This window comes from Bombina bombina, chromosome 4 (assembly GCF_027579735.1).
Source record: "Bombina bombina isolate aBomBom1 chromosome 4, aBomBom1.pri, whole genome shotgun sequence".
Classification (NCBI taxonomy): Eukaryota; Metazoa; Chordata; class Amphibia; order Anura; family Bombinatoridae; genus Bombina; species Bombina bombina.
Window position 1 is genome coordinate 252,061,375 of NC_069502.1, and position 21,841 is coordinate 252,083,215.

The following is a 21,841-nucleotide window of genomic DNA, read 5'->3' on the forward strand; positions in this document are numbered from 1 at the left end:
AGTACACTAACACCCATAAACTACCTATGTACCCCTAAACCGAGGCCCCCCCCCACATCGCCGCCACTATAAGAAAAATTTTTAACCCCTAATCTGCCGACCGCACACCGCCGCCACCTACATTATCCCTATGAACCCCTAATCTGCTGCCCCTAACATCGCCGACACCTACATAATATTTATTAACCCCTAATCTAGCCACCCCCAACGTCGCCGCTACCTACCTACACTTAATCTGCCGACCGGACCTCGCCGCTACTCTAATAAATGTATTAACCCCTAAACCGCAGCACTCCCGCCTCGCAAACCCTATAATAGTATTAACCCCTAATCTGCCCTCCCTAACATCGCCGCCACCTAACTTCAAGTATTAACCCCTAATCTGCAGACCGGACCTCGCCGCTACTATAATAAATGTATTAACCCCTAAAGCTAAGTCTAACCCTAACACCCCCCGAAATTAAATATAATTTTAATCTAACAAAATAAATTAAATCTTATTAACTAAAGTCTTCCTATTTAAAACTAAATACTTACCTGTAAAATAAACCCTAATATAGCTAAAATATAATGAATAATTATATTGTAGCTATTTTAGGATTTATATTTATTTTACAGGCAACTTTGTATTTATTTTAACTAGGTACAATAGCTATTAAATAGTTATTAACTATTTAATAGCTACCTAGTTAAAATAATTACAAAATTACCTGTAAAATAAATCCTAACCTAAGTTACAATTAAACCTAACACTACACTATCATTAAATTAATTAAATAAATTACCTACAATTAAATAAACTAAACTACAAAAAAAACAAAAACACTAAATTACAAAAAATAAAAAAATATTACAAGAATTTTAAAGGGCCACTGTAAGTAAATATTTTCTATGCCTGTTACTAACTACCCCAAATACGCTTTTTATCAATAGCATTTCATTAACATATCTCTACCGTATATCAGAAATCTTGTCTGCAAATTTAATTGTTTTCCAAACCCACTCCGTGGGTATCCTTTGCTCTGTACCAATCCGTTTACAATACCTAGGTTTCAAAATGGCGCTTTAAACACAAAGTTATTGGTTTAAGTATTTTGAACATGCAGTGCTGAAAATAGTGGGCAGGATAACGTGACATCATCGGCGAATAAAAGATATAACTTTTAGAACGTTATGAAACTTCGTTTTGGAGAAAATATAGGTCAGTAGATTTTAATTAATGTTTATTAACGTTAATATGTTAGTTGTTTAGCTTAAAAATTATAACAGAAAGTAATCCTTTAAGCTAATTACACCTACTCTAAGCCCCCTAATAAAATAACAAAGCCCCCCAAAATAAAAAACATTCCCTACCCTAATCTAAATTACAAAAGTTAACAGCTCTATTACCAGCCCTTAAAAGGGCTTTTTGCGGGGCATGCCCCAAAGTATTCAGCCTGTAACAAAAACACACAATACCACCCCCCAACATTACAACCCACCACCCACATTCCCCTACTCTAACCCAAACCCCCCTTAAATAAACCTAACACTACCCCCCTGAAGATCTCCCTACCTTGAGCCGTGTTCACCCAGCCGGGCATCGATGGACCAAAAGAGGACATCCGGAGCGGCAGAAGTCTTCATCCTATCCGGGCAGAAGAGGACATCCGGACTGGCAGACATCTTCATCCAAGCGGCATCTTCTATCTTCATCCATCCGACGAGGAGCGGCTCCATCTTCAAGACCTCCGGCGCGGAACATCCTCTTCCTTCCTGTTGCACTAGCACGTTTTTCCAGCTAGGATAGGATTCAATCAGCCAATCGGAATTAAGGTAGGAAAAATCTGATTGGCTGATTGAATCAGCCAATCAGATTCAATTTCAATCCGATTGGCTGATCCAATCAGCCAATCAGATTGAGCTCGCATTCTATTGTTCCGATCAGCCAATAGAATGCAAGCTCAATCTGATTGGCTGATTGGATCAGCCAATCGGATTGAACTTGAATCCGATTGGCTGATTCAGTCAGCCAATCAGATTTTTCCCACCTTAATTCCGATTGGCAGCCAATCGGAATTCGAGGGACGTCATCTTGGATGACGTCACTTAAAGGAACCTTCATTCGTTGGAAGGAAGAGGATGTTCCGCGCCGGAGGTCTTGAAGATGGAGCCGCTCCTCGTCGGATGGATGAAGATGCCGCTTGGATGAAGATGTCTGCCGGTCCGGATGTCCTCTTCTGCCCGGATAGGATGAAGACTTCTGCCGCTCCGGATGTCCTCTTTTGGTCCATCGATGCCCGGCTGGGTGAACACTGCTCAAGGTAGGGAGATCTTCAGGGGGGTAGTGTTAGGTTTATTTAAGGGGGGTTTGGGTTAGAGTAGGGGTATGTGGGTGTTGGGTTGTAATGTTAGGGGGTGGTATTGTGTTTTTTTTTTACAGGCAAAAGAGCCGAATAGTTTGGGGCATGCCCCGCAAAAAGCCCTTTTAAGGGCTGGTAATAGAGCTGTTAACTTTTGTAATTTAGATTAGGGAAATTTTTTTATTTTTGTAATTTAGTCTTTTTAATTGTAGGTAATTTATTTAATTAATTTAATGATAGCGTAGTAATAGGTTTAATTGTAACTTAGGTTAGAATTTATTTTACAGGTAATTTGGTAATTATTTTAACTAGGCAGCTATTAAATAGTAAATAACTATTTAATAGCTATTGTACCTAGTTAAAATAAATACAAAGTTGCCTGTAAAATAAATATAAATCCTAAAATAGCTACAATATAATTATTCGTTATATTGTAGCTATATTAGGGTTTATTTTACAGGTAAGTATTTAGTTTTAAATAGGAAGACTTTAGTTAATAAGATTTAATTTATTTTGTTAGATTAAAATTATATTTAATTTAGGGGGGTGTTAGGGTTAGACTTAGCTTTAGGGATTAATACATTTATTAGAGTAGCGGTGAGGTCCGGTCGGCAGATTAAGGGTTAATAAGTGTAGGTAAGGTAGCGGCGACGTTGGGGGGGGCAGATTAGGGGTTAATAAATATTATGTAGGTGTCAGCGATGTTAGGGACAGCAGATTAGGGGTACACATAATGTAGGTTGCGGCGGTGTACAGAGCGGCAGATTAGGGGTTAATTGTGTAATGCAGGTGTCAGCGATAGCGGGGGCGGCAGATTAGGGGTTAATAAGTAAGGTTAGGGGTGTTTAGACTCGGGGTTCATGTTAGGGTGTTAGGTGCAGACTTAGAAACTGTTTCCCCATAGGAAACAATGGGGCTGCGTTAGGAGCTGAACGCTGCTTTTTTGCAGGTGTTAGGTTTTTTTTCCAGCCCAAACTGCCCCATTGTTTCCTATGGGGGAATCATGCACAAGCACGTTTTTCCAGCTAGCCGCTACCGTAAGCAACGCTGGTATTGAGGGTTGAAGTGGCAGTAAATTCGGCTCAACGCTCCCTTTTTGGAGCCTAACGCAGCCCTTCAGAGAACTCTCAATACCAGCGTTGTTTAGAAGCAGCGCTAGAAAAAAAAAAGCGTAGCTAACGCACCCCTTTGGCCGCAAAACTCTAAATCTAGGTGTAAGTTGTTCAGCAGGCAGAAGGTAAAGACATGCAGGCCCATTTATCAAGCTCCGTACGGAGCTTGAAGGGCCGTGTTTCTGGCGAGTCTTCAGACTAGCCAGAAACACAAGTTATGAAGCAGCGGTCTAAAGACCGCTGCTCCATAACCCTGTCCGCCTGCTCTGAACAGGCGGACAGGAATCGCCGGACATCAACCCGATCGAATACGATCGGGTTGATTGACAGCTCCCTGCTGGCTGCCGATTGGCCGCGAGTCAGCAGGGGGCGGCGTTGCACCAGCAGCTCTTGTGAGCTGCTGGTGCAATGTTAAATGCGGAGAGCGTATTGCTCTCCGCATTTAGCGAGGTCTTGCGGACCTGATCCGCAGTGTCGGATCAGGTCCGCAAGCCCTTTGATAAATGGGCCTGTAAGACCCTTCAATCCGGGAGCTATTTTCAGTAGCTCTCATCCTATTGGCTGATTTGAATTACAAAAATCAAATTAGCCAATAGGAATGCAAGGGACGCCATTTTGAAAAGGCTCCCTTGCATTGAAGATTGGATGAATGAAGACCATGCTGCCTTGATGAAGACTTCGCCGCCTGGATGTCCAGACTTCAGAAATTGTAAGTGGATTGTAAACGACATTCCGCGCTTCAGGTGTTAGTTTTATTCCGAACACGCTCTCCCCATTGAGGTCTATGGGGAAAGCGAGCACGTATTCTCAGCCCTTGGATTTTGTGCGGTATGTAGCTTATCGCCACCATATCGTACGCACAAGGCGGCTTTTTAGAAACTTGCAATGGCAGCGCTATGAAGGGTGAAATAACGCAACTTTTGTTGCGTTCGTTTTGCACCCTCTATAGCACAAAACTTGTAATCTAGGCGATAGTCTTTTTCTTTCATACTGAGAACTGTATAGTACTTTTTTTTTATCATGTTTCGTCATCTCCTGCAGATTTGAAAAAAAAAAACTAATAGTCTCAATACTTTAAGAGTGCAATATTTTAATTTATTTGAAGGATTGAACATTAAAAAAAACCTGCAAAGCAATAGCAATTATACCTGTGAGAATAATTGGACACAAAACTTTGTATAACATTTACAGAGCATAATCTTCTATCTCTACAAGGGTCACATAATTGCACAGCAATACCTTGTGAGACCGCCCTGTATCGCTAGCAAAAAAAAATCTATACAGGTCATTACGCAGAGATCACTAGCAGCGAATCGTACAGCGGATCACTGTCCAGTCCTCAACAGTAATCATTTTTTGAATCAAAGCAATGTAAGTTCCTTCCTCTGTCGCTCACTTTAATTACAAGGAATCCACTTAGCTCCCAATTAACACTGAGAAGTATTTAAAATTCTCTCACTTATAAAATAATCTGGAAGGAGGTCACCACCTGTTTTTACTTCTTCCCCCAAACACACAAAACCCATGTAACTACCTCTGCAATGCTTCTTGCTCACACTTACTATAACGTTTATGGTGGAATTTTCCCTGTGCATGGAATGTAAAAGAACCTAAGCATGAAATCAGTTCAAATTCCAGCTGGGTTCAGGAGCATCAGCTAAAGGCAGAAATCTGCTGCCAAAATATAGGTAGCACTGTACACGGTGCATTGTTGGAGCAATCTGCAATTGTAAATCTTCATCGGGCCTTAGAAACAAAGCTCATGAGTGGGGAGTGTAACAAGTATCCAGCAATCCTCTGTTTAAACAGCAAGGCTGCCTTATTTCCTGCTTTGCTGTGGAGGATGAAAGTTCTGTCTCCTGATCAGTTAACATATTGGCAACTCTTCTCAGAGAGATAAAATTTCAAATTCTTCATCTTCAGAATCAAAAAATCTGTCCATTCTGTCAGCATCTGATGAATCTATAAGGAAACAAAGATAATTACTGAAAATACTTTTGCTGAAAAGGGCTAGGATATTATAGATTGATAGCATGTCTAAATGGCATACTATATGATTAAAGTATTTGGGGTACTACTATTTTCGACACATTTTAAACTTTAAAAATGTTCATTCTCTGCAATTTCTAACCAGTAAATAACTAGAGAACTAGTGCAAATGTTTACACATAAAAACAATTGTAACTGCAGGAAAAGAAATCAACTCTTAATGAATAGGTTAAACAAGTTTGTATATTAGTGCTCCCTTACCATATGAAGGCAGATTCCTTCTTCCCATGGTTGAGGCTCAGCTTAGACAGCGGGGACCACAGTGCTGGATGTAGGTATTATATCAGCACAGTACACTGGACAAAGTGCTGTGTGGCGCAAGGGGTTAAAGTGTATATAAAGCTTGTCCTGCTTAAATTAGTCTATAAATTTCAACTGCAAACTTTAGATGTCGTAAAGGAAAATCCGTCCTATGTATTTCAAATGCAGTAAGAATTTTCTGGATTTTCTTTTCTTTCATGTAATTAGCAAGAGTCCATGAGCTAGTGACGTATGGGATATACATTCCTACCAGGAGGGGCAAAGTTTCCCAAACCTTAAAATGCCTATAAATACACCCCTCACCACACCCACAAATCAGTTTTTACAAACTTTGCCTCCTATGGAGGTGGTGAAGTAAGTTTGTGCTCGATTCTACGTTGATATGCGCTCCGCAGCAGGTTGGTGCCCGGTTTTCCTCTCAGCGTGCAGTGAATGTCAGAGGGATGTGAAGAGAGTATTGCCTATTTGAATTCAATGATCTCCTTCTACGGGGTCTATTTCATAGGTTCTCTGTTATCGGTCGTAGAGATTCATCTCTTACCTCCCTTTTCAGATCGACGATATACTCTTATATATATATATATATATACCCCATTACCTCTGCTGATTTTCGTTTCAGTACTGGTTTGGCTTTCTACAACATGTAGATGAGTGTCCTGGGGTAAGTAAGTCTTATTTTCTGTGACACTCTAAGCTATGGTTGGGCACTTTTTTATAAAGTTCTAAATATATGTATTCAAACATTTATTTGCCTTGACTCAGGATGTTCAACATTCCTTATTTTCAGACAGTCAGTTTCATATTTGGGATAATGCATTTGAATCAATCATTTTTTCTTACCTTAAAAAATTTGACTTTTTCCCTGTGGGCTGTTAGGCTCGCGGGGGCTGAAAATGCTTCATTTTATTGCGTCATTCTTGGCGCTGACTTTTTTGGCGCAAAATTTTTTTCTGTTTCCGGCGTCATACGTGTCGCCGGAAGTTGCGTCATTTTTGACGTTCTTTTGCGTCAAAAGTGTCGGCGTTCCGGATGTGGCGTCATTTTTGGCGCCAAAAGCATTTAGGCGCCAAATAATGTGGGCGTCTTATTTGGCGCTAAAAAAATATGGGCGTCACTTTTGTCTCCACATTATTTAAGTCTCATTATTTATTGCTTCTGGTTGCTAGAAGCTTGTTCACTGGCATTTTTTTCCCATTCCTGAAACTTTGATCAATTTTGCTTTATATGTTGTTTTTTCTATTACATATCGCAAGATGTTCCACGTTGCAACTGAGTCAGAAGATACTTCAGGAAAATCGCTGCCCGGTGCTGGAGCTACCAAAGCTAAGTGTATCACTTTTGGTATCTGTTCCTTCAGCTGTTTGTATTAAATGTTTTGACAAACTTGTTAATGCAGATAATATTTCCTTTAGTACTGTTACATTACCTGTTGCTGTTCCGTCAACATCTAATACTCAGAGTGTTCCTGATAACATAAGAGATTTTGTTTCTAAATCCATTAAGAAGGCTATGTCTGTTATTTCTCCTTCTAGTATACATAAAAGTCTTTTAAAACTCTTTTTTCAGATGAATTTTTAAATGAACATCATCATTCTGATACTGATAATGGTTCTTCTGGTTCAGAGGTTGATGCTGATAAATCTTTGTATTTGTTCAAGATGGAATTTATTCGTTCTTTATTTAAAGAAGTATTAATTGCATTAGAAATATAGGATTCTGGTCCTCTTGATACTAAAACTAAACGTTTATATAAGGTTTTTTAATCTCCTGTAGTTATTCCAGAAGTGTTTCCTGTCCCTGATGCTATTTCTGAAGTAATTTCCAGGGAATGGAATAATTTGGGTAATTCATTTACTCCTTTCTAAAACGTTTTAAGCAATTATATCCTGTGCCATCTGACAGATTAGAGTTTGGGACAAAATCCCTAAGGTTAATGGGGCTGTCTCTACTCCTGCTATATTTTTAGCGGATGTTGCTGCAGCTTCAACTTTTTGGTTAGAAGCTTTAGCGCAACAAGTAACAGATCATAATTCTCATAGCATTATTATTCTATAACATGCTGATTATTTTATTTGTGATGCCATCTTTGATATCATTAGAATTGATGTCAGGTATATGTCTCTAACTATTTTAGCTAGAAGAGCTTTATGGCTTAAAACTTGGAATGCTGATATGTCTTCTAAGTCAACTTTGCTATCCCTTTCTTTCCAGGGTAATAATTTATTCGGTTCTCAGTTGGATTCTTTTATCTCAACTGTTACTGGAAGGAAGGGAACTTTTTTACCACAGGATAAAAAATCTGAGGTAAATTTAGGTCTAATAATCGTTTTCATTCCTTTCATCACAACAAGGAACAAAAGCCTGATCCTTCATCCTCAGGAGCGGTATCAGTTTGGAAACCATCTTCACTTTGGAATATATCCAAGCCTTATAGAAACCCAAAGCCAGCTCCTAAGTCCCCATGAAGGTGCGGCCCTCATTCCAGCTCAGCTGGTATGGGGCAGTTTACGTTCTTTTCAAAGAAATTTGGATCAATTCCGTTCACAATCTCTGGTTTCAGAACATTGTTTCAGAAGGGTACAGAATTGGCTTCAAGTTAAGGCCTCCTGCAAAGAGATTTTTTTCTTTCCCGTGTCCCAGTAAACCCAGCAAAGACTCAAGCATTTCTGAAATGTGTTTCAGATCTAGAGTTGGCTGGAGTAATTATGCCAGTTCCAGTTCTGGAACAGGGGCTGGGGTTTTATTCTATCTCTTCATTGTACCAAAGAAGGTCAATTCCTTCAGACCAGGTCCGGATCTATCAATATTGAATCGTTATGTAAGGATACCAACATTCAAGATGGTAACTGTAAGGACTATCCTGCCTTTTGTTCAGCAAGGGCATTATATGTCTACAATAGATTTACAGGATGCATATCTGCATATTCCGATTCATCCAGATCACTTTTAGTTTCTGAGATTCTCTTTTTTAGACAAGCATTACCAGTTTTGTGGCTCTACCGTTTGGCCTAGCATCAGCTCCAAGAATTTTTACAAAGGTTCTCGGTGCCCTTCTGTCTGTATTCAGAGAACAGGGTATTGGTATTTCCTTTTTTGGACGATATCTTGGTACTTGCTCAGTCTTCACATTTAACAGAATCTCATACGAATCGACTTGTGTTGTTTCTTCAAGATCATGGTTGGAGGATCAATTTACCAAAAAGTTCATTGATTCTTCAGACAAGGGTAACCTTTTTAGGTTTCCAGATAGATTCAGTGTCTATGACTCTGTCTTTGTCAGACAAGAGAAGTCTAACATTGATATCAGCTTGTCAAAACCTTCAGTCAAAATCATTCCCTTTGGTAGCCTTATGCATGGAAATTTTAGGTCTTATGACTGCTGCATCGGACGCAATCTCCTTTGCTCATTTTCACATGCGACCTCTTCAGCTCTGTATGCTGAACCAATGGTGCAGGGATTACACAAAGATATCTCAATTAATATCTTTAAAACCGATTGTACGACACTCTCTGACGTGGTGGACAGATCACCATCGTTTAGTTCAGGGGGCTTCTTTTGTTCTTCCGACCTGGACTGTAATTTCAACAGATGCAAGTCTTACAGGTTGGGGAGCTGTGTGGGGGTCTCTGACGGCACAAGGGGTTTGGGAATCTCAGGAGGTGAGATTACCGATCAATATTTTGGAACTCCGTGCAATTTTCAGAGCTCTTCAGTCTTGGCCTCTTCTGAAGAGAGAGTCGTTCATTTGTTTTCAGACAGACAATGTCACAACTGTGGCATACATCAATCATCAAGGAGGGACTCACAGTCCTCTGGCTATGAAAGAAGTATCTCGAATTCTGGTTTGGGCGGAATCCATCTCCTGTCTAATCTCTGCGGTTCCTTTCCCAGGTATAGACAATTGGGAAGCGGATTATCTCAGTCGTCAAACGTTGTATCCGGGCGAATGGTCTTCACCCAGAGGTATTTCTTCAGATTGTTCAAATGTGGGAACTTCCAGAAATAGATCTGATGGTTTCTCATCTAAACAAGAAACTTCCCAGGTATCTGTTCAGATCCCGGGATCCTCAGGCGGAGGCAGTGAATGCATTATCACTTCCTTGGAAGTATCATCCTGCCTATATCTCTCCGCCTCTAGTTCTTCTTCCAAGAGTAATCTCCAAGATTCTGAAGGAATGCTAGTTTGTTCTGCTGGTAGCTCCAGCATGGACGGATTCTTTTTCGGATGGCCTCTTGCCAACCGTGGGCTCTTCCGTTAAGACCAGACCTTCTGTCGCAAGGTCCTTTTTTCCATCAGGATCTCAAATCTTTAAATTTAAAGGTATGGAGATTGAACGCTTGATTCTTAGTCAAAGAGGTTTCTCTGACCCTGTGATTAATACTATGTTACAGGCTCGTAAATCTGTATCTAGAGAGATATATTATAGAGTCTGGAAGACTTATATTTCTTGGTGTCTTCTCATCATTTTTCCTGGCATTCTTTTAGAATTCCGAGAATTTTTACAGTTTCTTCAGGATAGTTTAGATAAAGGTTTGTTCGCAAGTTCCTTGACAGGACAAATCTCTGCCCTTTCTGTTCTTTTTCACAGAAAGATTGCTAATCTTCCTGATATTCATTGTTTTGTACAAGACTTGGTTCGTATAAAACCTGTCATTCAGTCAATTTCTCCTCCTTGGAGTTTGAATTTGGTTCTGGGGGCTCTTCTAGCTCCTCCTTTTGAACCCATGCATTCATTGGACATTAAACTTCTTTCTTGGAAAGTTTTGTTTCTTTTGGCCATCTCTTCTGCCAGAAGAGTCTCTGCATTATCTGCTCTTTCTTGTGAGTCTCCTTTTCTGATTTTTCATCAGGATAAGGCGGTGTTGCGAACTTCTTTTGAATTTTTACCTAAGGTTGTGTTTTCTAACAACATTAGTAGAGAAATTGTGGTTCCTTCATTATGTCCTAATCCTAAGAATTCTACGGAGAAATCATTGCATTCTTTGGATGTTGTTAGAGCTTTGAAATATTATGTTGAAGCTACTTAGTCTTTCCGAAAGACTTCTAGTCTATTTTTTATCTTTTCTGGTTCTAGAAAAGGCCAGAAAGCTTCTGCCATTTCTTTGGCATCTTGGTTGAAATCTTTAATTCATCATGCCTATGTCGAGTCGGGTAAAACTCCGCCTCAAAGGATTACAGCTCATTCTACTAGGTCAGTTTTTACTTCCTGGGCGTTTAGGAATGAAGCTTCGGTTGTTCAGATTTGCAAAGCAGCAACTTGGTTCCTCTTTGCATACTTTTACTAAATTCTACCTTTTTGATGTGTTTTCTTCTTCTGAAGCAGTTTCTGGTAGAAAAGTACTTCAGGCAGCGGTTTCAGTTTGAATCTTCTGCTTATGTTTTCTTTAAACTTTATTTTGGGTGTGGATTATTTTCAGCAGGAATTGGCTGTCTTTATTTTATCCCTCCCTCTCTAGTGACTCTTGCGTGGAAAGATCCACATCTTGGGTAGTCATTATCCCATACGTCACTAGCTCATGGACTCTTGCTAATTACATGAAAGAAAACATAATTTATGTAAGAACTTACCTGATAAATTCATTTCTTTCATATTAGCAAGAGTCCATGAGGCCCACCCTTTTTTGTGGTGGTTATGTTTTTTTTTGTATAAAGCACAATTATTCCAATTCCTTATTTTTTATGCTTTCGCACTTTTTTCTTATCACCCCACTTCTTGGCTATTCGTTAAACTGATTTGTGGGTGTGGTGAGGGGTGTATTTATAGGCATTTTAAGGTTTGGGAAACTTTGCCCCTCCTGGTAGGAATGTATATCCCATACGTCACTAGCTCATGGACTCTTGCTAATATGAAAGAAATGAATTTATCAGGTAAGTTCTTACATAAATTATGTTTTCTCTTAAACCTTATATCTGCCCTTTCAATAACTTTCACATTTGGGGTCTGATGAAATAAAGCTCTACGCTCAGCTGAGATTATATAAAATGATCCTCCAGCTTTGCAAGATCTCTCACAAGATTCTAAAAAGGCAGATTTTGCTATTTTTCTCCCAGAGACGTTTCCTGCATTTCTGGGTGTGAAGGAGAGATAAGCCCAGTGCAATATAGCACTGCATGACATAAGAGTTCTTGTGCTTTGTATGTTATATTACTTTAGACTTCAGATGTAGTTTAATTTCCCCTTTTTTATTTTAATGCATATAGATTATGTATACATTAGTGTATTTAGCATTGTAATTTTACAAATTCTAATTATGCTTTGACAATTTCTGTGCAACATTAAAAGGGACATTATACACTAGATCTTTCTTTGCATGAATGTTTTGTAGATGACCCATTTATATAGCCCATTTGCTCATGCTTTGTTATAGGAAAAAGTGAAAAACTGGGATGCTTTCTGTTTCAGACAGGAATCTTATTATTCATTGCATCATGTACAGTTTCCCACTCCAATAATGCTGTTCTGATTAGTATCTTACTTGCTTTTGTATTCTACTAGCAATCTGCTTATGTCAGCTATTGTTTTGTCAAACTTCTGCCCTTGCTGGTATACATTTAAATGTATTGATATATTATGTGTCTCAATAAAAAAAAATATTTAAAAAACACAGATACTATTAGACTTCGGAAGAGAAATATATTAAAATACTATTAGGCACCAGAACAGAATTCCACTTAGACCTGACTTTAGCTCTTCTCAACTTCTGCAATATCCTTGTATCCTTCGCCTCAAACTTCAATTTGCTCTGAACTGTGCAAGATTATTAATAGCACGACAATGGAAGTCAAACTGTTCCTACAATAAACATGTGGCAAACACATATGGCAGAAACGTTAACCTAAGAAGAATACAACTATTTTAGGAATAGTAAACTAAACTTTTATTATGACATTACGTTCTACCGGAATTCTAGCAAACAAACATTTGAGAACTTTCTAAATACTCAACAAGGACACCTCGGGGATAGTTAGTGACTAACCTGAGCCCAAAGATAGTTCTATAATAAAAAGAAGGTACGGGGGGCTGTCGTCTCAATCTTATGCTCCCCTCATCTTTTGCCCTATTCTTTTCCCCACCTCCTAACTTGTAGACCCATAATTCTATTTAAGATTGAACATTGTATTTGCTGAGTCGCTACACCAAAAATGCTACAAATCTAATTAAGTGCATGGACATTTAGTAAACAGAAGACCTGTTTACTTTATTTCATTTTTGGATGACTTATGTTCCGTATTGTGTTATGGCTCTTATCGTATAGAGTACAATGTAGAACAGCCGCTTGTTTATCTGTAAAATTTGAGCAGATATGTACTTTTGTTTCAATAAAAAAAAAAATAGAATTGGGAAGACGAGGGCAGCATGAACCCGAAATAGCTCATGGACTATTGGCGTTACCTGGGGTAAGGTTAAGCACATCTGGATTTGAAAGATGTAAAGGCAGCTGCTCCACCACCTCAAACATAGGCAAAGCTCCAGGAAGAGAAAGCTGGTGAGACACAAAAATATAAAAATGGGATAATCAAGTACACACATTTTATACACCAATAACATCACTTTGTTACAAAAAGAAACAGCTATAGGTAGAGATCAATTATAATCCGTAGAAGAAAAAAGTACCTAATCCATGTGTGTTAAAGGGACAGTCTATTCAAAATTAAACTTTCATAATTCAGATAGAGCATGTCATTTTTAACAAACTTCCAATTTACTTTTATCATCAAATTTACTTTTTTTCTCTTTGTATTCTTTGTTGAAAGCAAAACCTAGGAAGTCTCATATGCTAATTTCTAAGCCCTTGAAGGCCGCATCTTATCTCAATGCATTTTGACAGGTTTTCAGTTATACATTGCTAGTTCAAGTGTGCCATATAGATAGCATTGTTCTCACTCCTGTGGAGTTATTTATGAGTCAGCAATGATTGGCTTAAATGCAAGTCTGTCAAAAGAACTAAGATAAGGGGCAAGTCTACAGAGGCTTAGATACAAGGTAATCACAGAGGTAAAAAACAGAATTTATGCTTACCTGATAAATTACTTTCTCTTGTGGTGTATCCAGTCCACGGATTCATCCTTTACTTGTGGGATATTCTCCTTCCTAACAGGAAGTGGCAAAGAGAGCACACAGCAGAGCTGTCCATATAGCTCCCCCTCTAGCTCCACCCCCCAGTCATTTGACCGGAGGTTAGGAAGAAAAAGGAGGATCCATAGGGTGCAGTGGTGACTGTAGTTTAGACCAAAAAATCTACCTGACTAAGAGCCAGGGCGGGCCGTGGACTGGATACACCACAAGAGAAAGTAATTTATCAGGTAAGCATAAATTCTGTTTTCTCTTGTAAGGTGTATCCAGTCCACGGATTCATCCTTTACTTGTGGGATACCAATACCAAAGCTTTAGGACACGGATGAAGGGAGGGAACAAGACAAGTACCTTAAACGTAAGGCACCACTGCCTGCAAGACCTTTCTCCCAAAAATAGCCTCCGAAGAAGCAAAAGTATTGAATTTGTAAAATTTGGAAAAAGTATGCAGCGAAGACCAAGTCGCTGCCTTACAAATCTGTTCAACAGAAGCCTCATTTTTAAAAGCCCATGTGGAAGCCACTGCTCTGGTAGAATGAGCAGTAATTGTTTCAGGAGGCTGCTGGCCAGCAGTCTCATAGGCCAGACGAATGATGCTTTTCAGCCAAAAGGAAAGAGAGGTAGCAGTCGCCTTCTGACCTCTCCTCTTACCAGAATAGATGACAAACAATGAAGCCGTTTGTCTGAAATCCTTAGTTGCTTGTAAATAGAACTTTAAAGCACGAACCACATCAAGATTGTGTAACAGACGTTCCTTTTTCGAAGAAGGATTAGGACACAGAGAAGGAACAACAATTTCCTGATTAATATTCTTATTAGACACAACCCTAGGAAGAAAACCGGGTTTGGTACGCAAAACTACCTTATCTGCGTGGAACACCAAGTAAGGTGAGTCACACTGTAAGGCAGATAACTCTGAAACTCTTCGAGCAGAAGAGATAGCAACCAAAACCAAAACTTTCCAAGATAAAAGTTTAATATCTATGGAATGTAAAGGTTCAAACGGAATCCCTAGCAGAACTGAAAGAACTAAATTCAGACTCCATGGCGGAGCCACAGGTCTATAAACAGGCTTGATTCTGACTAAAGCCTGACTAAACGCTTGAACGTCTGGTACCTCTGCCAGACGTTTGTGTAAAAGAATAGACAAAAGCAGATATCTGTCCTTTTAAGGAACTAGCTGATAATCCTTTCTCCAATCCTTCTTGGAGAAAGGACAATATCCTGCGAATCCTAATCTTACTCCATGAGTAACCCTTGGATTCGCACCATCAAAGATATTTTCGCCAAATCTTATGGTAGATTTTCCTGGTGACAGGCTTTCTAGCCTGAATCAGGGTATCGATAACCGACTCAGAGAAACCACGCTTAGATAGAATTAGGCGTTCAATCTCCAAGCAGTCAGACGCAGAGAAATTAGATTTGGATGTTTGAAAGGATCTTGAAGTAGAAGGTCCTGCCTCATTGGCAGAGTCCGTGGTGGAACGGATAACATGTCCACTAGGTCTGCATACCAAGTCCTGCGTGGCCACGCAGGTGCTATTAGAATCACTGACGCCCTCTCCTGCTTGATTCTGGCAACCAGACGAGGAAGGAGAGGAAACGGTGGAAAAACATAGGCCAGATTGAAGGACCAAGGCGCTGCTAGAGCATCTATCAACACCGCCTGGGGATCCCGGGACCTCGACCCATAAAGAGGAAGTTTGGCATTCTGACGGGACGCCATCAGATCCAATTCTGGAGTGCCCCGTAGCTGAGTCAGCTGGGCAAATACCTCCGGGTGGAGTTCCCACTCCCCCGGATGAAAAGTCTGACGACTTAGAAAATCCGCTTCCCAGTTGTCTACTCCTGGGATGTGAATTGCTGAGAGGTGGCAAGAGTGATCCTCCGCCCACCTGATTATTTGGTTACTTCCATCATTGCTAGGGGACTTGTTCCCCCTTGATGGTTGATGTAAGCTACAGTCGTGATGTTGTCCGACTGAAATCTGATGAATTTGTCCGCAGCTAGCTGAGGCCATGCCTGAAGAGCGTTGAATATCGCCCTCAGTTCCAGAATGTTTATCGGGAGAAGAGCTTCTTCCCGCGACCATAAGCCCTGAGCTTTCAGGGAGTCCCAGACTGCACCCCAGCCTAACAGACTGGCATCGGTTGTTACGATGATCCACTCTGGTCTGCGGAAACACATTCCCTGATACAGGTGATCCTGAGACAACCACCAGAGAAGAGAATCTCTGGTCCCCTGGTCCAACTGTATTTGAGGAGACAAATCTGCATAATCCCCATTCCACTGTTTGAGCATGCATAGTTGCAGTGGTCTGAGGTGTATCCGTGCAAAAGGGACTATGTCCATTGCCGCTACCATTAGTCCAATTGTCTCCATACAGACGGCCGAGGAATGGAAGGAAGAGCTCGGCAAGTAGTTAAAAGTTTTAACTTTCTGACCTCCGTCAGAAATATTTTCATTTCTACCGAGTCTATTAGGGTTCCTAGGAATGGAACTCTAGTGAGGGGGGAGAGAGAACTCTTTTTGATGTTCATCTTCCACCCGTGAGACCTCAGAAAGGCTAATACAATTTCCGTGTGAGACTTGGCTCATTGGAAAGTCGACGCCTGAATTAAGATGTCGTCTAGGTAAGGCGCCACTGTTATGCCCCGCGGTCTTAGATCCGCCAGAAGGGACCCTAGCACCTTTGTGAAAATTCTGGGAGCAGTGGCCAACCCGAAAGGAAGAGCCACGAACTGATAATGCTTGTCCAGAAAGGCGAACCTGAGGAACTGGTGATGATCTTTGTGGATAGGAATATGTAGATACGCATCCTTTAGATCCACGGTAGTCATAAATTGACCCTCCTGGATCATTGGTAATATTGTCCGAATGGTCTCCATCTTGAATGATGGGACTCTGAGGAATTTGTTTAGAATTTTGAGATCCAGGATTGGTCTGAGGTTTGAGTAAAAACCCAGCCCTTGTTCCACAATTGGAACTGGGTGGATCACTCCCATTGTATGTAGGTCTTCTACGCAGCGTAAGAACGCCTCTTTCTTTGTCTGGTCTGTAGACAGACGAGAAATGTGGAACTTTCCCTTGGAGGGGAGTCCTTGAATTCTAGAAGATATCCCTGGGATACAATCTCTAAGGCCCAAGGATCGTGTACGTCTCTTGCCCAGGCCTGAGCGAAGAGAGAGAGTCTGCCCCCCACTAGATCCGGTCCCGGATCGGGAGCTACCCCTTCATGCTGTCTTGGAGGCAGCTGCAGGCTTCTTGGCCTGTTTACCCTTGTTCCAGCCCTTGTAAGGTTTCCAGGCTGCCCTGGGTTGTGAAGTGTTACCCTCTTGCTTTGCAGCAGGGGAGGATGAAGCGAGACCGCTCCTGAAATTTCGAAAGGAACTAAAATTATTTTGTTTGTTCTTAGTCTTAAAGGACTTGTCCTGAGGGAGAGCATGGCCTTTTCCCCCAGTGATTTCTGAGATAATCTCTTTCAATTCAGGCCGAAAAGGGTCTTTCCTTTGAAAGGGATGTTCAGTAGTTTGGATTTTGACGACACATCGGCCGACCAGGACTTTAGCCATAGCACCCTGCGCGCCAGAATGGCGAAACCTGAATTCTTTGCCGCTAACTTAGCTAGTTGGAAAGTGGCATCTGTGATAAAAGAATTAGCCATCTTAAGAGCCTTAATTCTGTCCATAATGTCCTCATATGAGGTCTCCGTCTGGAGCGCATCTGCCAGCGCCTCGAACCAGAAAGCAGCTGCAGTAGTTACAGGAACAATGCACGCTATAGGTTGGAGAAGAAAACCTTGATGAACAAATATTAAACCCTCTAATTTTTTATCCATAGGGTCTTTAAAAGCACAACTGTCCTCAATTGGTATAGTTGTGGGTTTAGCAAGTGAAGAAACAGCCCCCTCCACCTTAGGGACCATCTGCCACGAGTCCCGCGTGGTGTCAGATATTAGTTACTATATCCGCGATCCTCTTAGGGACCGGGAACACATCCGTGTAAACAGGAACTTCTAGGTACTTGTCCATTTTACCCAATTTCTCTGGAACCACCAAAGGGTCACAGTCATCCAGAGTAACTAATACCTGCCTGAGCAATAAGCGGAGGTGTTCTAGTTTAAATTTAAAAGCCAACGTATCAGAGTCTGTCTGAGGAGCAACCTTTCCCGAATCGGAAATCTCTCCTTCACACAGCACATCCCTCGCCCCCATTTCAGAGTGTTGTGAGTGTATATCGGATACGGCTACTAAAGCGTCAGAATGCTCATAATCTGTTCTTAAAACAGAGCTATTACGCTTTGCAGGTAATACGGGCAGCTTAGATAAAAATACTGAGAGGTTATTATCCATAACTGCCGCCAAACTCTTGTAAGGTAAAAGAGTTAGACGCGACCGCTGGAGTTCACCCTCCCGGCGGGCTAATTACCCGACTGTAGCTACCGGGTGCAACCAAAGACCTACAGCAGTTGCGGCCATCCTCATTCACCAAGCCGACTGCAGACTGATCAGACTGGGGAACGGAGCTCTGCACTACATACTACGGGCTGCAGACCACAGATATAAGGGTAAGCCCAACGCATGGTTTCCACCCAGATCCCTGCATACCCGCTACATCACCTAAAAAATCACTGGCTCTGTAACCGCAATAGCACTAATTTGAGCTTATTGACTGCCTACTTAAGGGACAATTAAGAACGGACTGTAAGACTGAAGGGGGACTATCCCTAAATCTGCTTTTACATATAGCTACCTTACAGCAACCTACTGATTCTGGTGTGTCTCCTAACTTAGAGGCCTTACTCTGCACACTTAACTCTGAACCCTCATAACTAGCTTGGGGCCTGGGATCTGAGCTGACCTGCAGGGCCAGATAATTCTCACCTACTCTGCCTCTAACACTGTCTATCTACAGCAAGCAAAGTACACCTACAAGACCCTACTATCACAGAGACTCCCTGCAGTATTGTGCATTGCTCAGTCCTCAAGGCCCTGTCAGGACTCAAAACCCCTGCCTGGTTCTCAGATAGATACTACGCTGTAGTGTCTCTCCTCTTCCCTTTCCCACTCTAACTCTTAGAGTGGGTCATACCCCACATCCTTTTCCCGTCTAGGCCCAGTGGTGGCATTGATCCCCTAGGGGAGAGACACATCCAGTCAAAACTTGTTACTTCCAGGAGTCACCTACTACCTACACTCCTGCCTATTTGCATCATAGCCTACCACTAACACAGCCTCCAAAAGAACTCTCTATAGTTGCTTAACCCACGTAACGCAACTATGATGTGCTAAGTCCTGGGGCGCCCCTCCCTGCCGGTGTTAGCCAGCTGATTCTGCCAGGTCTCCCTCATAGTGACCCTCTCTCCTCCTAACACCTCCTAATCCACTACTCACCACTATTGGTAACCCTACCTTCCAATGTCGCAATATTCCAAGAGGAAATCCAAGGGAATGAAACCTTCAAAGCATACAGTTCGAGATCATTTTCTCCCTATCAGGGACCCATCACCGGATATCTCAGATGATGATAGATCTGTCTCCCCCTCTATCTCCGAGGGAAGGGCTAGCGTGCGGAGCTCACCACCCTCCCGCACACAGTCTGAAACGATCACTATGGATTCTATGAAGCTACTGCTAGATCAACAGACCCAGTCATTCACAAAAAGGTTTGATAAATTAGAAAGGTCCTTTGACGATCTCAGAAAAGACATTGTCACAGTTAACGAGCGAACTGACATATTAGAACGCAAACAAGAGGACCAGCTAGTGGACCACACAAATTGGGTGAGCTATACACAAAATTTGGCCGACCAAGTGTCCTCCTTGGAGGCGAAACTGGCAGACCTGGAGGACCGTTCCAGGCGGAACAACGTCAGGATCCGGGGAATTCCAGAATCTGTGGGGCCCCAGGATCTAGAAAAATTCACTCAAGCACTATTCAGATCAATCCTGGGTCCATCGGGAGATCAGGATGCAAGAATCGACAGAATACACAGGGCGGCTACGCCACAAAACCTACCTATGGACAAGCCTAGAGATACCATAGCCAAACTGCACTATTTTTCCTTCAAAGATAGGCTACTGAAAGTCACCCTGAGACAACCACAACTCCCGGATCAATTTAGAGATATTTCACTGTATCCTGATCTGTCCCCATTCACGCTCCAGCAACGACGAAGCTTCAGTGAAACCACAAAAACTCTGAGAGATCAACATATCCGGTACAGGTGGGGATTCCCGACCAAATTGATTATTACCAAAGACGGGACCCAACACACTGCGCTAACACCAAGACAGGCGCAGGACCTCCGGAGAATCTGGAATCTACCTGCTGGTAATGGAGATGAGAATCCTCCCCGCCCACATAGAGCAAAGCCTTTGCTGAGAGTTGGAGCCCAGCCTTGGAACCCGGACAGACAAGAGCCACCTAGACAAGACCCCGGACGATGACTCACCACCCTCAGCCCACCCATGGAGGTCTTATGATTACTCAACCTCCCTCCTCCGGGTGTGTATAGACTTCTTATCGCGGTCCAACCCTTGAGAGGACTGTTCTACTTTCTAGCACCAAGATGGTACCGAAGAACTTGTGAGGCCCAGCTGTTGGGCACCTTTAACATCATTCCCCATTCCATGTTTTCTTTCCCTCCCTCCCCCCCCCCCCCAACACTAGTTGCTTAGACTCTACATACTTTGCTCTCACTCCCCTAGAGGACTGGGACATGGTCTGCCTGAGTAGACCATCTCCCTATACGGATTGGGACTACACCTAGGAGTCTGAGATGACCAGAGAACTGGTAATGTACTGTTGAAGGAATATCTAATCTCACCAACTACCAATTTTTTCACTGAGTTGTATTCATACCACTAATTGTTTATCATGTTCCATTAATGTTCTTATTATGTACCTAAAGTTTATAGTTCCTGCAAGGGTGTTCCTAATGATTTTGGTCTCCCTTCTTATCCTCTCCCTTCCCTCCATTCTTTCCTTATTTTCCCTAACCCCTAACTCGTTTTCCCTTCTCCCATTCCAACCTGGTCTCTCTTGACTCCCCAATAACCCTTCCTCCCCCATACCTTCCCACTAGACCCTACTATCTCACCATACCTATGTACTCCACTCTTTCCTCCCACCTACTTCCCATTCCAGCCTGGCTTCAACTTTCCTTCTTCAGCTCCTATGTCCTCTTGTTCCTCTCTCCATATGCTCTCCTTTTTTCTAGGAGGACAGAACTCCAGGCCATCCACCTATCTTTTTTCTTTCTATCTCTTCGTTCTTCCCTTCCCAACCTATCCATCCTCCCTCCATATTTCCACCCACCCAAAACCGCCTCTCCCTTCCAACCCTCCATATGCTCCATCCTGTCTATATCCCTCTCCAACCTCTGATCTTATTTTAACATCTGAAAAATGTCAAATGTTTAGCATTGTAGATGTTCAGCGTATACTAATTTTCTATATGACTATATGTATTAACCTGCACTGTTGGAACTGTACAATATCCCCACATAGAATGCTGGCTTACTAGTATGTGTAGAGGTACATCTAATGATTATATGCACTGTTTATATGCCCTCTTTTCGTCCCTCCTCTCCTCATCATCTCCTCTTTCCCCAATTTCCTCCTCTTTAGCAGATACTCAACCCTCCCTCTACCTCTATATCCTCTTATGGCTGCTCCACTCTCCTTCCCATCCGCTCTTCTTCCCTTCCCAGGAGGACAGAACTCTATACCGCCTGCCCATCTCTCTTCATTATTCCTATGTTCTTCCTTTCTGACCCCCCTCCCTTCCTTTACTCGCCCTGTCTAGCCATAACTACCTCTTCTCCGCAACCTCCTTCATGCTTTGCCCTGTCTGTCTACCTCTTCACCTTCCGATCCTATCTCATCATCTGGAAAATATCAAGTGTTTCACATTGCAGAAATTTGAATAATATCATGTTTTAAGACTGTATGTTCACGATTCATCAGAGGTTCCTATAATGACCAAACTCTCTCCTCA

General features: G+C 41.9%; 1 protein-coding gene across 4 annotated transcripts in view; it reads right to left on the minus strand.

Annotated features, from left to right (window-relative positions):
* Positions 1-4,524: 4,524 nt before the first annotated feature.
* Positions 4,525-21,841, minus strand: part of ATG4B (autophagy related 4B cysteine peptidase) — a 100,088-nt gene continuing 82,771 nt past the window's right edge. For all 4 annotated transcript variants that reach the window (XM_053709888.1, XM_053709889.1, XM_053709892.1 and 1 more), the window contains exons 12-13: positions 13,160-13,250; positions 4,525-5,416 (exon numbers count right to left, since the gene is read on the minus strand). In XM_053709888.1, the coding sequence (XP_053565863.1) occupies positions 5,343-5,416; positions 13,160-13,250 (165 nt within the window). In that variant the 3' untranslated portion in view covers positions 4,525-5,342. The remainder of the gene's footprint in view (positions 5,417-13,159; positions 13,251-21,841) is intronic.